Source organism: Podarcis gaigeae (assembly GCF_964106915.1).
Source record: "Podarcis gaigeae genome assembly, chromosome: 8".
NCBI lineage: Eukaryota > Metazoa > Chordata > Lepidosauria > Squamata > Lacertidae > Podarcis > Podarcis gaigeae.
Genome location: NC_139684.1, coordinates 85,739,668 through 85,756,377, shown reverse-complemented (window position 1 = coordinate 85,756,377; position 16,710 = coordinate 85,739,668). Strand labels below are relative to the sequence as shown.

The 16,710-nt window shown below is 47.8% G+C and overlaps 1 protein-coding gene across 1 annotated transcript in view; it reads left to right on the top strand.

Moving 5' to 3' along the window:
* Positions 1-16,710, top strand: part of CAPN12 (calpain 12) — a 36,018-nt gene continuing 19,308 nt past the window's right edge. Inside the window, exons 1-8 of the mRNA XM_083753836.1 lie at positions 1-262; positions 2,469-2,544; positions 4,784-4,905; positions 5,909-6,042; positions 9,668-9,836; positions 12,781-12,864; positions 14,965-15,050; positions 15,932-16,006. Of these exons, the coding sequence (XP_083609962.1) occupies positions 35-262; positions 2,469-2,544; positions 4,784-4,905; positions 5,909-6,042; positions 9,668-9,836; positions 12,781-12,864; positions 14,965-15,050; positions 15,932-16,006 (974 nt within the window). The 5' untranslated portion in view covers positions 1-34. The remainder of the gene's footprint in view (positions 263-2,468; positions 2,545-4,783; positions 4,906-5,908; positions 6,043-9,667; positions 9,837-12,780; positions 12,865-14,964; positions 15,051-15,931; positions 16,007-16,710) is intronic.

Sequence of the window (16,710 nt, the reverse complement as noted above, 5' to 3'; positions counted from 1 at the left end):
CAAGTCCACGACTCAGCTGCCGCTGATCTCAGCTATGGCTTCCTCCGGTATCACGATCTGCCTGGAGAAGGATGATGCCAAGGCAGTTGCCCGGGTCCTGCCCTACGGGGGACAGGACTATGGGGAGCTGAAGCGCCAGTGTCTCCAGCAGGGATCGCTCTTTGTCGACCCCGACTTCAAACCCAGCCCTGAGTCGCTTGGATACAATAAGCTGGGACCTGGCTCCAAGAAAGCCCAGGGGGTGGTTTGGCAGAGGCCAAAGGTGAGTCAAAACAAAGACATTCTCCTTTTACATCCAGTTCATTGATTATCAGGAGCACCGTATTTATCGCTCTATAAGACGCACCAGACCACAAGACGCACCTAGTTTTTGGAGGAGGAAAACAAGAAAAAAAATATTCTGAATCTCAGAAGCCAGAACAGCAAGAGGGATCGCCGCACAGTGAAAGCAGCAATCCCTCTTGCTGTTCTGGCTTCTGGGATAGCTGCGCAGCCTGCATTTGCTCCATAAGACGCACACACATTTCCCCTTACTTTTTAGGAGGGGAAAAAGTGAGTCTTATAGAGCAAAAAATACAATAGTTCCCGAAAGAAGCAAGCATTGTACAACAGCCAGTCTGTTGAGTGTTTTGGGGATGCTGGCATCTTGGGAGGGGGGAGGGAGTAACATAGGTGTTATACATTTTTTGGGGGGAGCCCTAAACCCCAGAAATTAATAAATGGTATGGTTTTGTTGATTTGGGATGTGAAGGGAGAAATAGAAGCTGCAGAGGAATTCTTGAGCTGAGCAAAACTGCTCAGCTTGCAGACCTAACATGCAGAATAAGAGAACAAGAAGAATGTACATTTAGAGAAGACTGGAAAACGTTTATTGAATATATGGGAAATGATTGTGTAGCTGAAAATGTTGGCAGCATTCAGATAAGTTCAACAGTGTAAATAAGTTTTGATGCGTGTAATAATGGAATATTGAGTGGTGTAAAGGTAAAGGGACCCCTGACCATTAGGTCCAGTCGTGACCGACTCTGGGGTTGCGGTGCTCATCTCGCTCTATGGGCCGAGGGAGCCGGCGTTTGTCCGCAGACAGCTTCCAGGTCATGTGGCCAGCATGACTAAGCCGCTTCTGGCAAACCAGAGCAGCACATGGAAACGCCGTTTACCTTCCCGCCGGAGCGGTACCTATTTATCTGCTTGCACTTGGACGTGCTTTCGAACTGCTAGGTTGGCAGGAGCTGGGACCGAGCCACGAGAGCTCACCCCGTCGCAGGGATTCGAACCGCCGACCTTCTGATCGGCAAGCCCTAGGCTCTGTGGTGCCACCCGCGTCCCTTTTGAATGGTGTAGCTTTTGTAAAATATGCAGGGATTTATGATACGGTATATAAAATGAACCATGGAAAGAAAAGAAGGGAAGTCATTGATATTTTAAGGATGTAAAACTGAGTATTTTATATTGTAAAACAGAAAAATTAATAAACATTACATACAAAAAAATAAGGGAATTCCTGTGCTAGCTTAATCAAAACGACCCGGCCAAGCTAGGGCCATTAAGAAACACAGAGGCAGGGGGTTTGGAAAGTTGTCAGGGTAACTTGTGTGTTTGAGGCAACAGGAAAAGGGAGTCTGGCAGCAAGGAGTGCTGGGAGAAGAAGGGGCAGAGAAAGGCTGGGATCCATCTTGGGCAGGCTGGCTGCAGGGTTGATGGGGAGAGGTGTCTTGGACTCCAGGGCTAAGGGGGACAAGCCCCTCTTGAAAGGACTGTGCTGTAAAATCTGGACTCCCTCCATGCAGACTGAAGGTGTAAATAGTTGAATAAACCATATTTCTTAAAGCTACGACAGTTTCTGCTGTGTCTCAATTCTAGAAAGGAACATATAAACCCCATGGGCTCTTGCCACCGCTTGGCAGAGAGGAGGGGAGGCAAATAATAATAATAATAATAATAATAATAATAATAATAATAATAATAATAATTAATATTATTATTATATTATTATTTATTTGTACCCTGCCAATCTGGCTGGGTTTCTCCACAAAGACCAAAAATACACTAAGATGTCACACATTAAAAACTTCCCTGATCAGGGCTGCCTTAAGATGTCTTCTGAATGTCAGGTAGTTGTTTATCTCTTTGACATCTGATGGGAGGGCGTTCCACAGGGTGGGCGCCACTACCGAGAAGGCCCTCTGCCTGGTTCCCTGTAGCTTTGCTTCTTGCAGTGAGGGAACTGCCAGAAGGGCCTCGGCGCTGGACCCAACTTTTCTAAAATGTGGAAAGCCAGGTTTACACCTCCAGCTCACCTGGTGGGCTGGCGATTTCTTAGAATGAAAGCACTGAGTGCATTCCAAGCCAAGGAATTGTCTCTCAGGTAGCAGAACTGCACACAAAAGCCCATTCCTCCTGGTTGCACCAAGGTTTGTTTTGCAGAAGTAGGTAATGGAAACAACTTTTCCGTGTTGTCTTTACAGGACATCTGCAAGCCCCAATTGCCCCGCTTCATCTGTGAAGGAATGAACCGTACAGACGTCCGCCAGGGGAAACTGGGTAATGTGTCATATGTTTGCCTTCTCTGTAGCTTATTGCTTTGCTGTTAAGTTTTCCGCCCTGCCTTCTGGCCTGGCTTTTACGCCTTCGACATCGGAAACTGTTGCCTGTATCACTACATCTTTGCAGGATGTCGAGAGAATCAACTTTTGCATTTCTGATGCAGATTTAGAGCATTAAACAGCAGAGTGTCTCTGCTAGGAAAAGACTCAGCCACACACCACTTCTCTGGCGATCACTCGTAGCCGAGTAAGATTTGTCTTCCATAAACAGGGTTTTAACAATGAGTCCGTAAGTGACTATGGAGGCCAATTCTGGATCCACATGTCCTTCCACAGTGGGGACATAGTATTTCATTAGAGCAGGGGTAGGCAAACTAAGGCCCGGGGGCCAGATCCAGCCCAATCGCCTTCTAAATCCGGCCCATGGACTGTCCGGGAATCAGCGTGTTTTACATGAGTAGAATGTGTGCTTTTATTTCAAATGCATCTCTGGGTTATTTGTGGGGCATAGGAATTCGTTCATTATTTTTTTTCAAAATATAGTTTGCCCACCCCCCAAGGTCTGAGGGACAATGGACAGGCCCCCTGCTGAAGAAGTTTGCTGACCCCTGCATTAGAGGTTTGTTGATATAAAAAGGTAAAGGGACCCCTGACCATTAGGTCCAGTTGTGACCAACTCTGGGATTGCGGCGCTCATCTGGCTTTATTGGCCGAGGGAGCTGGCGTACAGCTTCCGGGTCATGTGGCCAGCATGATTAAGTCACTTCTGACGAACCAGAGCAGCGCACGGAAATGCCGTTTACCTTCCCGCTGGAGCGGTACCTATTTATCTACTTGCACTTTGAGGTGCTTTCGAACTGCTAGGTTGGCAGGAGCAGGGACCGAACAATGGGAGCTCACCCCGTCGCGGGGATTCGAACCACTGACCTTCTGATCGGCAAGTCCTAGGCTCTGTGGTTTAACCCACAGCGCCATAGTCATTCATTAATTTTGAGTTGCCACCCTTTTCTGTTGGTGCTGCCCCTGTGCCTTCGGTGGCAGCCTGGCATACCGAATTTTAGAATGAGCACGATTACATCCTCTTTGTAATCCTCTTTATTATAGTAAAACTCACATGAGTAAAACTGTCTTTCTACTTGCTAAATTTGTGCATGCCAAGAATGGTTAAAAAAAGGCAAGTCTAATTGGCTGCCTGATGTTACATCTTTACCACAAATGTAAACTAGCTAAACGGAAGTAAACCATCTTAATGGATGTGGCTTCCCTCAGGGAACCCTGGGATTTGTAGTTCCAGGACAGGGCTAGCAGTCCTTGCAAGTATCATCCTCACAAAACCACCATTTCTAGAATGCCTTGGGAGGAGGAAAGCCGTTATCAATTAACATTTAACAGCTAGTTTATGTCTGGGGTGTAGAAAGCAGCTTCGCTCTACAAACATGAGAAGGTTTCAAAACTCTTTGTTCCTTATCAATCCTACAACTAGTGATAACCCAAATTATTACAGAGCTGCTATTTATTTGCTTCCTGCTGCTGTGCCTTTTACAGCAGTCCCGACAGTCAGGAATTCAGTAGGCGAAGCTTTCTCTAGCGTCGTCGTGATGACAAATCCTTCATCACGTGCTTTGTGTATCTAGTTGCTGTTAAACAAGCAACAAAAATGGTGAGAAATTGGTATTATTTTCCATGCTGTGTATAATCCACAAAAAATTCTACACCAAGAAACTCCACATTTTGTTGACCAGAATCAATAAAATCAAATACAGTGGTACCTCGGGTTACGAATGCTTCAACTAACGTTTTTTCGGGTTACGAACGATTGTAACCCGGAAGTAAGTTGTCCGCTGCCTGGAGGCAAACCCGGACATCAGCGGAGCCTATGGAGCTCTCTGGGGCCTCCGCGAATGCTGGAACCAAGCCCCGACATCCGCAATGCCTAGAGCGGCTCCGTGAATGCCGGGAGCCTAGCCATGTCTTCCCCCAAAGAATCCTGGGAACTGTAGTTCTGTGAGGGGCTGAGCTGCAGTTTTCGGAATTCTTTGCAGGGAGAGTCATATCTACATTGTACTCGATGTACGAACTTGCCCTGATCTCTGTGTCATCCTCATTAAATTAAGCTGGTATGGATGCCGCCTTCTACAGAATCCTGAGATGTTGTGCATCTATTTTCTGGAGCATTTGGTCTTTCAAACAGTGTAGAAATAAATAAATAGCAACCATCTTCTTTCTACCTCTGACAGGTAACTGCTGGTTTCTGGCAGCAGCAGCATCCCTCACATTGTACCCACATCTCCTGCACAGGGTGGTCCCACAGAGTCAAAGTTTTGAGACGGCAGACTATGCTGGCATCTTCCACTTCCAGGTGACTTTCATTACATCCCCTCCAGGAGGTCCAATCAGCTCCCTGGTCAAAGCTTATTCCCATCACTGCTACCCTTGTACTTTGCTGGGTGAAAACAAAGCCCAGGCAAAGCCATTTCCTAGCACGGAGGTGCAGAATTTACAGAGTCAGAATGGAATCCTGGAGGCTTTCAAATGTAATCAGCTGCCGTGGCCCTCCAGGTGTCATTCGACTACAAAACCCATCATCCTTTTTCAAATAATTAATCAAATAATTTTATTAGTTTTTGAATTTTAACAAATGCACCCAAATTATTTAAATTTAATACATTTTTTCAAAAGTAATTAGGTTTCCCACTCCTGTTGCAAGCATAGGTAAAGGTAAAGGTAAAGGGATCCCTGACCATTAGGTCCAGTCGTGGCCGACTGTGGGGTTGCGGCGCTCATCTCGCTTTATTGGCCGAGGGAGGCGGCGTACAGCTTCCAGGTCATGTGGCCAGCATGACTGAGCCACTTCTGGCGAACCAGAGCAGCGCACGGAAATGCCGTGTACCTTCCCGCTGGAGCGGTACCTATTTATCTACTTGCACTTTGAGGTGCTTTCGAACTGCTAGGTTGGCAGGAGCAGGGACCAAGCAACAGGAACTCACCCCGTCACAGGGATTCGAACCGCCGACCTTCTGATCGGCAAGCCCTAGGCTCTGTGGTTTAACCCACAGCGCCCCCCGTGTCCTTCCATTGCAAGTCCATTAAATTCCTGGTGTTACCACTTCATTCTTCTTCTTTGATCACCTTCTCAATCTTCTACTAGTTTTAATCCATTTGCATAGCCAGCCGGTTTTGTTACCTTGCAATCAGCACCGCTGTTATTACAATATCCATCACCCTTGACCATTGGCTATGCTGACTGTGGCTGGTGGGAGTTGTAGTCCAACAACATCTGGAGGGCAGGCAAAGAACAGTGGTTCTCCTAATCAAAAGCATCTCATTCTCATTCATTCCCCTCCCACCCACCCGCTTCCTAGTTCTGGCAGTATGGGCAGTGGGTAGATGTCGTGGTGGATGACTTTCTGCCCACTGTGAATGGAAAGTTGATTTTCGTGCACTCAGAGGAGAAGGATGAGTTCTGGATGCCTTTGTTGGAGAAAGCCTACGCCAAGTGAGTGGAACACCAGCTATTTAATTCACTGCTTAATTTGGGCGTTGTCGGGAGCCGGAGTCAAGCATAGGTCAGCGATAAAGTCAACTATTGATTCAAGAAACTAAGATAGCGCAGGCCTGGTGACCCCCAGCAGCTCAGTAGGTTTTGCCCAAATGCAGCAGCTGTAAGGATAGAAGGTCCCTGCCTTCCCACAGGTGCCTAAGAACCCTCCCCTGCAGGGATTTTACCAAGCAGTTGCAGACTGCGTCTGTGCACAACCAATTTCTGCTCTTCCTTTTTCATTTCTCTGTGTGTTCCAAGAGATGGGGGGAAGGGAGCTGGTCGCAGTAGAAGGGGGAGACTCCCTGGATTCTTCAGCTCATAGCTGTCAACCGTCCCTTATTTGGTGGGAAAGTCCCTTATCCCAGCGCCGTGTCCCACTGCTGTCCCTTATTGATGATGTCCCTTAAATTTCCCGGGTTTCAAAGGAAGCAGCTCCTCTCCTTCCCTCCCTGCTGGCCAGGGAGGAGGGAGGCTCCAGCTGTGTTGCTTGGCTGCGCTGCTCACCCAATAAGGAGTCTGAGAACGACTGGGGGGTGGAGCTTGCATGCCTTGTGCCGATCAAATCAGCCACGTTGCCTGGGGACTCGCCTTTGCTCAGCCCTTCCCAGTGGAGAGGTGATGGTGGTTTTCCTTGCTGCATCCCCTTTGCCGGGTTGCTGTGCTGTGGGAACTACCGCTTGAGGCTTCATTTGTCTGCTGGCTGGGCTTTCTGCCTTTGGCTCAGAGGGGCTCAGAAGTTGAACATACCTGTGTTTGGAAAATCCCTTATTTTGGCTGCTGATCCCTTATTTTCGAGGCTGCTGGTCCCTTATTTTCAAATCTGTAAGTTGACAGCTATGCTTCAGCTGCCTCTTAGCCCCCCTCCTCTCCAGCCTTCGCTTCTGCCTCTGATTCTGGACTGCTCTCTGCCACAGACTCTCCCCGCTCACTAAGCCCTGTCTCTTCTTCAGTTTCCGACACATCCTTCTCCCAGTCTTCTCCCTCTGACCACTCATTGTCATCCCACCACCAATCCCCTGGCTGTGAGCCTTCTTCCCTTGGGAGTTCCCCAGCTGGTGCCTTCCACCACTCTTCTGCATTTGGCCAGTCCATGACAGCTGAGGCCTACCAGCTGTTGTCGGACTACAGTTCCCATTACCCCTCTGCATTGGCCACACTGCCTGGGCGGATGGGTCCTGGAGTCCAACAACATCCGGCGGAGCACCAGTGAGGGTCCTCCAGGTGTTGGCAAGCTCCCTTTCTCACCAGCCTTTGCCAGCAGAGTCATAACTCTCTACAGCTGATGAGAGTTGAAGTCAAGCAACACCCAGAGGTCCACAGGTTCCCCAGTTTTAGCTAGACTCGGGCTGGGCAATATCTGGTTTTCAACTTGGTGATATATGGCTGGCTAAACATGGTGATATACCCAGGCCCGGATTTAGGTTTAATGAGGCCCTAAGCTACTGAAGGTAATGGGGCCCTTTATATGTCCAGCTGTCCTTTGTCAACAACCAGTTGTCGCTGTTTTTGTGTGTTCAATATATGCCATATGGTAATTTATGGACCTAATAGGTCCATACACAACCCAAAACACTGTTGCTGTATGTAGGTGTTATTTTATCTTGTATTTTGGAAATGTACATCCAGGGGTTTTTTTTCCTTTAGGTTTTTTTTGGGCCCCCCAAGAGAGTGGAGTCCTAAGCTATGGCTCGGTATATCATATACCAATATATTACAAAGTCTGAAATAAGGATGGAGCTATGTAGAGGCATTGGCTGGCTTCACAGTTTTGCATAGCAAACACCCACACCCACCCGCACCCACCCACCATGATTCTCAATATATGGCTGGGCCAACATTTTTGAAACCGATCTCACAATATGGAATTCAAACCAGTTTGGGGCGATATATCAACATATCGCGCAGCCTTAAGCTAGACCCTCATCTAACCAACTTTCAAAAACGAAATACAGTCATACCTCAGGTTAAAGTCGCTTCAGGTTGGACGTTTTCAGGTTGCGTCCTGCAGCGACCCGGAAGTAACAGAATGGGTTACTTCCGGGTTTCGCTGCTCGCGCATGCGCAGGCGCTCAGAATGACGTCACGCACATGCGCAGACGCGGCAAATTGCGGCCTGCATATGCGCAGACACAGGTTGCATTCTGCTCATGATGCAAACGGGACTCTGGAATGGATCCCATTTGCATCCAGAGGTACCACTGTACAAAGAGTTGTCATTCATAGAATCATAGAATCATAGAATCCTAGAGTTGGAAGAAACCACAAGGGCCATCAAGTCCAACCCCCTGCCAAGCAGGAAACACCATCAGAGCACTCCTGACATATGGTTGTCAAGCCTCTGCTTAAAGACCTCCAAAGAAGGAGACTCCACCACACTCCTTGGCAGCAAATTCCACTGTCGAACAGCTCTTACTGTCAGGAAGTTCTTCCTAATGTTTAGGTGGAATCTTCTTTCTTGTAGTTTGGATCCATTGCTCCGTGTCCGCTTCTCTGGAGCAGCAGAAAACAACCTTTCTCCCTCCTCTATGTGACATCCTTTTATATATTTGAACATGGCTATCATATCACCCCTTAACCTCCTCTTCTCCAGGCTAAACATGCCCAGCTCCCTTAGCCGTTCCTCATAAGGCATCGTTTCCAGGCCTTTGACCATTTTGGTTGCCCTCCTCTGGACACGTTCCAGTTTGTCAGTGTCCTTCTTGAACTGTGGTGCCCAGAACTGGACACAGTACTCCAAGTGAGGTCTGACCAGAGCTCCATAGTCTCCAACTACCCTGAAAATGCTGGGGCTGTTGCAAAACCCTTAAGCCACTGCAGCTTCTCACTATGCAATGCAAAGTCCCGAATTCTGAAAGCAGGGAAGAGGAGGAGCAGGGAGAGAGGAGACAGTGACCCAGCTTCGCATGGTGGCGCAATGGGACCTGTGGGGAGGGGAGGAGAGGGGTCCAGGTGCCAACTTCTGCTGCCTCCTCAGCTCTGCCAGACGGTACCACTCAACACATCCACTCAACGGTGATGGCAGCAGCAGGAGCGGCCTGGGGGGCCTGCCTCGCAATGGTGCACAGGGGCCTTTGGGAGGTCACATCTGCCAACCATAGAGACTACGCTGCTGGCACAGAAGGGCTGCCTTGTCAACATCTGGCACAGGTGCCTCCTCTGACGCCCAAGGAGGGTTGATGGAAGCCTCACAATTTTACCGCATGTAACCAAGGCATTTTGCCGGCACTGTATTGTTCCACACTCCTCTTGGTAACAGGTATTGGGGCAGCTTTGCCAGCCCCACCCTTTCCCCATATTCCATGGGCAGTATGCCTATATATGGGGCATGGGGTTGGGGGGCACCCACCTACACCAAAGTAGAACAGAGCACCCCCATTTTCATCTGAGGAATGTTGGAGGTTGTCTCAGGACCGAAGGACGTGTAGCATTGAGTAGATCGCTGCCTTGGGTGTACAGAGAAGACAATTTCATAAGGTCTACCTATAGAAAAATGGTCTAACTTAGTGCAAGGCAGATTCCTCTGTTCATTCTTCTGTTCTTCAATCTGTTACTCTACTCCTGCCTTTTCCTTCCTGCAAAGGCTGAATGGCTCCTACGAGGGTATAAGTCTGGGAATGATGAATGAAGCCTTTGTGGACTTCACCGGCGGAGTTGGGACCATCTTTATGCTAAAAACACCTAACCCAGAGCTTTTCAAGATCATCCGAGAGGCACTGAAGAGGCGGTCTATGATGGGAGCAAGCATTATGGTAGGTGTGGGGGGGGGGTGGGCACTCATTTAAGGGGGTTGCAGGGCGTAGTGTCATCAGCACACCCAGCTCCCCAAATCCCTGGCAATATCTTCTCAGCTGCTTCAGTGGCGAAACCAAGCTGTGGGTCAGCTCCCAGGGGCTGAGACCTCCAAGCCTCTATTGAGCCAGACCCAGCACCCGATACTAGCTCTAGCAGTCTTGATTGATGAAAGTTAAGGTCCAAAAACATCAGGAGTGGGGGCTGAAAGTTTTAAATACAGTCCTACCTTCGTTTCCGAACAGGTTAGTTCTTGAACGTTTTGGCTCCCGAACGCCGCAAACCTGGAAGTGAGTGTTCCAGTTTGTGAACTGTTTTTGGAAGCCGAACATCCGACGGGGCTTCAGCAGCTTCCGATTGGCTGCAGGAGCTTCCTTAGATCCAAACATCTCTCCTAACCTCTCCACTCTAAACTCTGGCTATCTGTCGAGGGAGGGCCCCCAGTCCTTTAATCCTTTGTTCTCTTAATGGCCTGTTGTCAGGAATGATTGGTGGGTGCTAGTAGAGATAAGATAAGGTGGCGCTGTGGGTAAAAGCCTCAGCGCCTAGGGCTTGCCGATCGAAAGGTCGGCGGTTCGAATCCCCGCAGCGGGGTGCGCTCCCGTTGCTCAGTCCCAGCGCCTGCCAACCTAGCAGTTCGAAAGCACCCTCGGGTGCAAGTAGATAAATAGGGACCGCTTACCAGCGGGAAGGTAAACGGCGTTTCCGTGTGCAGCTCTGGCACGCCAGAGCAGCGATGTCACGCTGGCCACGTGACCCGGAGGTGTCTTCGGACAGCGCTGGCCCTGGCCTCTTGAGTGAGATGGGCGCACAACCCCAGAGTCTGTCAAGACTGGCCCGTACGGGCAGGGGTACCTTTACCTTTTTAGTAGAGATAAGAGTCCAGGAATCCAGCCATATTTACAAAGATTTATTGGTTTCTTCAAGCTATTTACAAGAGCTCAAAAAAGTCAGTCTCCATGTGGAAGTTCAATGTGGAAACAAAAAAAATTCCTTCCAGTAGCACCTTAAAGACCAACTAAGTCAGTTCTTGGTATGAGCTTTCGTGTGCATGCACACTTCTTCAGATATCACACTTCCTCAGGTATCTGAAGAAGTGTGCATGCACACGAAAGCTCATACCAAGAACTGACTTAGTTGGTCTTTAAGGTGCTACTGGAAGGATTTTTTTTTGTTTTGACTATGGCAGACCAACACGGCTACCTATCTGTAACTGGTTCAATGTGGAAGTTATTGAAGGCAAGAACGAAACACTGTCTAGGAAATATGATATTTTATTGGAGTGGTACACAAAAGACGAGGAGGTGAAGGAGGCAATGATTAAATGGGCGATAGACATTGGTTATAATATTGATTTTGAAAGGTGGTTGGAACTATGGAACAACAATATAAAGATCACGGCGTGTACGGCATTGAGGGAAAACCTGTGGAAAATGATATATAGGTGGTACCATACGCCGGTGAAACTGGCTAAGATGTACATGTTAAAGAACAAAAAATGCTGGAAATGTGGAGAAGTAGAAGGTGATTTCTACCACATGTGGTGGTCATGTAGCAAAGTGAAAGGCTTTTGGGAATCAATTTATAATGAACTTAAAAAAATCTTTAAGTATACCTTTTCCAAAAGGCCCGAAGCTTTTTTGCTAGGAATGACGGGTAAAGAAATTAAAAAAGAAGATAAGATTTTATTCCTATATGCTACTACAGCCGCAAGAACTATGTTGGCACAAAATTGGAAAACGGAAGTTATACCCAATATAAGTGATTGGCAGGTTAAAATGATAAATTATGCCAAGCTCGCTAGAATAACAGGAAGAATAAGGGATCAAGATGAACAGAAATTTCATGACAATTGGAATAAATATTGGACGTATATTGGAACCAATATGTAGTTGTCACTGGCGGGGTTGGAATAACTCTAACAGTAAGGGGTTACTATGTAAGACTAAAAATAAAATACGTGACTATAGAATTTATTTGACACTTACCAAAGGGGTGGAGGGAAGTCCCAGGCTCGGCAGAGCCCAAAATAATGTTAGTGTATCTTTCATCTTTGTTGGAAGCCGCCCAGAGTGGCTAGGGAAACCCAGCCAGATGGGCGGGGTACAAATAATAAATTATTATTATTATTATTATTATTATTATTATTATTATTATTATTATTATTATTATTATCTTTTTTCTGTTTGATTTGGGGAGTGGATATAATTTATGTAAGTTATGTAAATGAATTTTGTATACGTTTGTATCTCTATTTGTGTAATACTAATAAAAATGTATCACACAAAAAAAAGTCAGTCTCCATCATGGTGAGTCCGTTTCCCCCAGCATATCCACTTCCTGAGCCCAACCAAGAGTGGCTGGGCCCCGGAATTGGCTCCCCCCTCTCGGATTCATTGCCTCCTGACAGCCCTTCATCACCTTCCTCGTCCGAGGAAGAGCAGCTGCTAATTAAAGGAACCGGATCTCTGTTCCATTCTCTCCCCCTTCTCTGCCTCCAATTCCCTGACCTGACACCTGTCACCCTGGAGTCTAGCCTTTTAACACTTTTAACACTTGCTGAATCCAGGAGTTCGAAGCATCCAGCACTCAGCCAAATACCCCAAGCCTTCATTAAATTCTAACTCTTACTGGATCCAGGAGTCTGGCTGGCACCCACAAACTCGTAACTCTAGGGAGAGACCTGCTGGATCAGGCCAAAGGTGACCTACCAGATGCTTGTGGGATACTTTCAAGCAGGACCCAAGTGCCACAACCTTCTCCTCACTTGTGAATCTTACCAACTGGTATTCAGAGACATATTCAAGGCTATTGACAAATGGGGGGGGGGGGAGAGTTAGTCACCCAATTGTTCTGGGTGATGGCTGTGGGTCTGACTGTGCTGTCCATCCTGATTTTCTTCAGGCTAGTGGTCCTGAGGAGACTGAACTACAAACCCCAGAGAAACTGCTGAAAGGGCATGCCTATTCCATCACCGGATTCTGCAAGGTATGTCTTGGCAGATTCCAGATCAGCCTCTTCCAGGGGCATTGCAAGGCTGAAGAAGAAGAAGAAGAAGAAGAAGAAGAAGAAGAAGAAGAAGAAGAAGAAGAAGAAGAGGAGGAGGAGGAGTAGTAGTTTGGATTTGATATCCCGCCTTTCACTCCCCTTCAGGAGTCTCAAAGCGGCTAACATTCTCCTTTCCCTTCCTCCCCCACAACAAACACTCTGTGAGGTGAGTGGGGCTGAGAGACTTCAGAGAAGTGTGACTGGCCCAAGGTCACCCAGCAGCTGCATGTGGAGGAGCGGGGAAGCGAACCCAGTTCCCCAGATTACCAGACTACCGCTCTTAACCACTACACCACACTGGCTCTCAAGGTTGAGATATTTTGTACCAGTGTGGATCACCTCCCTCCTTTCTCCTTTCTCACTGTTGTTGTTGTTAGAAGAGCTTTTCTTACAGGGCAGCTTTTCATTTCATAGTTGGCCTAAATTTATATCTATCTATCTATCTATCTATCTATCTATCTATCTATCTATCTGGGATGCGGGTGGTACTGTGGGTTAAACCACAGAGCCTAGGACTTGCTGATCAGAAGGTCGGCGGTTCAAATCCCTGCAACGGAGTGAGCTCCCGTTGCTCAGTCCCTGCTCCTGCCAACCTAGCGGTTCAAAAGCACGTCAAAGTGCAAGTAGATAAATAGGCACCGCTCCGGGGGGAAGGTAAGCGGCGTTTCCGTGCGCTGCTCTGGTTCACCAGAAGCGGCTTAGTCATGCTGGCCACATGACCCGGAAGCTGTACACCGGCTCCCTCGGCCAATAAAGTGAGATGAGTGCTGCAACCCCAGAGTCGGCCATGACTGGACCTAAAGGTCAGGGGTACCTTTACCTTATCTATCTATCTATCATCTATCTATCTATCTATCTATCATCTATCTATCTATCTATCTATATCATCTATCTATCTATCTATATCTATCTATCATCATCTATCTATCTATATCTATCTATATCTATCTATCATCTATCATCTATCTATCTATCTATCTATCTATCTATCTATCTATCTATCATCTATCTATCTATCTATCTATCTATCTATCTATCTATCTATCTGAATTGGCATGGGCCAATGGAAAGCCAGTGTGGCAAAGTGGTTAGAGTACCTGACTAGGGTCCGGAAGACCTGGGTTCAAGTCTCTACCCAGCCATGAAGCTTGCCGGGCAACCTTAGGCCAGTCCCTGCCGATCATTTTTAACCTACCTCGCAGGCTTGTTGTGAGGATTATAAAAGGGGAGGAGACGAACTACCTGCACTGCCTTGAGCTTCCTGGAGGAAAAGCAGGATATGAATGCAATAGCAAAATGTGCAAACCGCTTGCAAATTTGTGTCCCGTGCCTAAGTTCTTTTAAGCACCTGGTAGGGGACACAGGTGGCGCTGTGGGTAAAACCTCAGCGCCTAGGACTTGCCGATCGCATGGTCGGCGGTTCGAGTCCCCGTGGCGGGGTGCGCTCCAGTCGTTCAGTCCCAGCACCTGCCAACCTAGCAGTTCGAAAGCACCCCCGGGTGCAAGTAGATAAATAGGGACCGCTTACTAGCGGGAAGGTAAACGGCGTTTCCGTGTGCTGCGCTGGATCGCCAGATGCAGCTTGTCACGCTGGCCACATGACCCGGAAGTGTCTTCGGACAGCGCTGGCCCCCGGCCTCTTAAGTGAGATGGGCGCACAACCCTAGAGTCGGACACGACTGGCCCGTATGGGCAGGGGTACCTTTACCTTTACCTTTACCTTAGTGCCCCTGGTCTTTAACTCCTTTTGGGGTCTCTGTGTAAAAAATTCCTTCCAGTAGCACCTTAAAGACCAACTAAGTCAGTTCTTGGTATGAGCTTTCGTGTGCATACACACTTCTTCAGATGCATGCACACGAAAGCTCATACCAAGAACTGACTTAGTTGGTCTTTAAGGTGCTACTGGAAGGATTTTTTTTTGTTTTGACTATGGCAGGCCAACACGGCTACCTATCTGTAACTGTGTAAAAAATGTCCCTGCTGGCTGTTCTCTGCTATAAAACATAGGGGCCACCTGCTATTTATTTTGTTCATTCTTAGGTCCATGTGGGGGGCCAGAAGGTGAAGCTGCTGCGATTACGGAATCCATGGGGCAGGGTTGAGTGGAATGGCAGCTGGAGCGACACGTGAGTTTGCCTGGAGGCTCTTGGGGGCAAGACGAGGGCACAATACCAGGAGAGGCATTCTGAGCAAGCAATCACATTATACTGCCTTGCAAAATTTGGGGGTGCCTGAGATGATGGATATATGTGGGTCTCTTGATAGCTAGCTGTGTGGCCCTCTTGAGTTTCATGTCCACAGCCTCCATTTCCAGGGCAAGTCCCGTAATCATTTCACGTCCCAGAGTGTTTTAATGTTAAAAAGGCTTTAATGTTAAAAAGTCCACAGTGGGAGTCAGGGACTTAGTGTGACTGGCCCTCTTCCAGCAAATATTTGGCAATTGTCTTCGCCTTCTCACTTTCAGGTGTCCCTTCAAGACCTTTTCATTCCCTCCCCCAAAATCTTGGTAACGACAGCTTACCCCTCACGAAGTTGCAGTTCCCAGAATCCTCAGCACCTCCCAGGAATCATTGGTGGGGAAGCCACCATGCTTCGAATGTGTGTTAAATGTGCTTTTAAATTGCACAGCGTTGACGGTGGCCACCTTTGCTAACCAGGGACGTATCTACACTCACGGTTTATAACATAAAAAAGGGTTAAAGAATCGTTTTCAAAACGCAGAGTGACAAACGCCGCATTGCTCTTAACGTTCTTAAATCATTATTAAAATCCAACACCAGAGGCCGCTGCAGAGAATGCAGCAGAGTTTGGCCGGGGCGGGGGGTGCGGAACAATAAGATAAGAAAAACATGTTAATTTGAAAGTATGACCTGTGACGTTTTAGAACAATATATATAATATCGTTTTAGTAACGTTAAACAGGTCAGTGTAGATCCAGCCCAACTTTTTTGCCTATGAAACTCTCCAACGAAGTACGTTTGTGAATGCCCATGTTTTTCTGCCCTAGCTCACCTCTTTGGAGTTATGTGGACCCTGGACTCCGGGAGCAGCTGCATGTGAAACAAGAAGATGGGGAATTTTGGTAAGAAACAGAGCCCCAGATCGTAACTCTTTTTTGCGGGGTGGAGTTCTGCAAGGGAGTGTTTAAAAGGGTTATAAGCTCACCTTGACGTATGCCCAAATTGGCAGGCAAACGCCCTCACCCCTAACCAGTGCTTTCTCCCAAGAAAAATAGGTCCTGAGAGGTGCCGGAACTGCGCTCTGGCTGAAAAAAAGCACCACCCCAATGAACTGACAGCAGCATTTGCGGGACCACCGTAGTCAGAGAACAGTCAGGGTTAACCCTTGCCCCAGTATTTTGTTGTTGTTGTTTAGTCGTGTCCGACTCTTCGTGACCCCCTGGACCAGAGCACGCCAGGCACTCCTGTCTTCCACTGCCTCCCGCAGTTTGGTCAAACTCATACTGGTAGCTTCGAGAACACTGTCCAACCATCTTGTCCTCTGTCGTCCCCTTCTCCTTGTGCCCTCCATCTTTCCCAACATCAGGGTCTTTTCCAGGGAGTCTTCTCTTCTCCTGAGGTGGCCAAAGTCTTGGAGCCTCAGCTTCAGGATCTGTCCTTCCTGTGAACACTCAGGGCTGATTTCCTTCAGAATGGAGAGGTTTAATCTTCTTGCAGTCCATGGGACTCTCAAGAGTCTCCTCCAGCACCAGAATTCAAAAGCATCAATTCTTCGGCGATCAGCCTTCTTGATGGTCCAGCTCCCACTTCCATACATCACTACTGG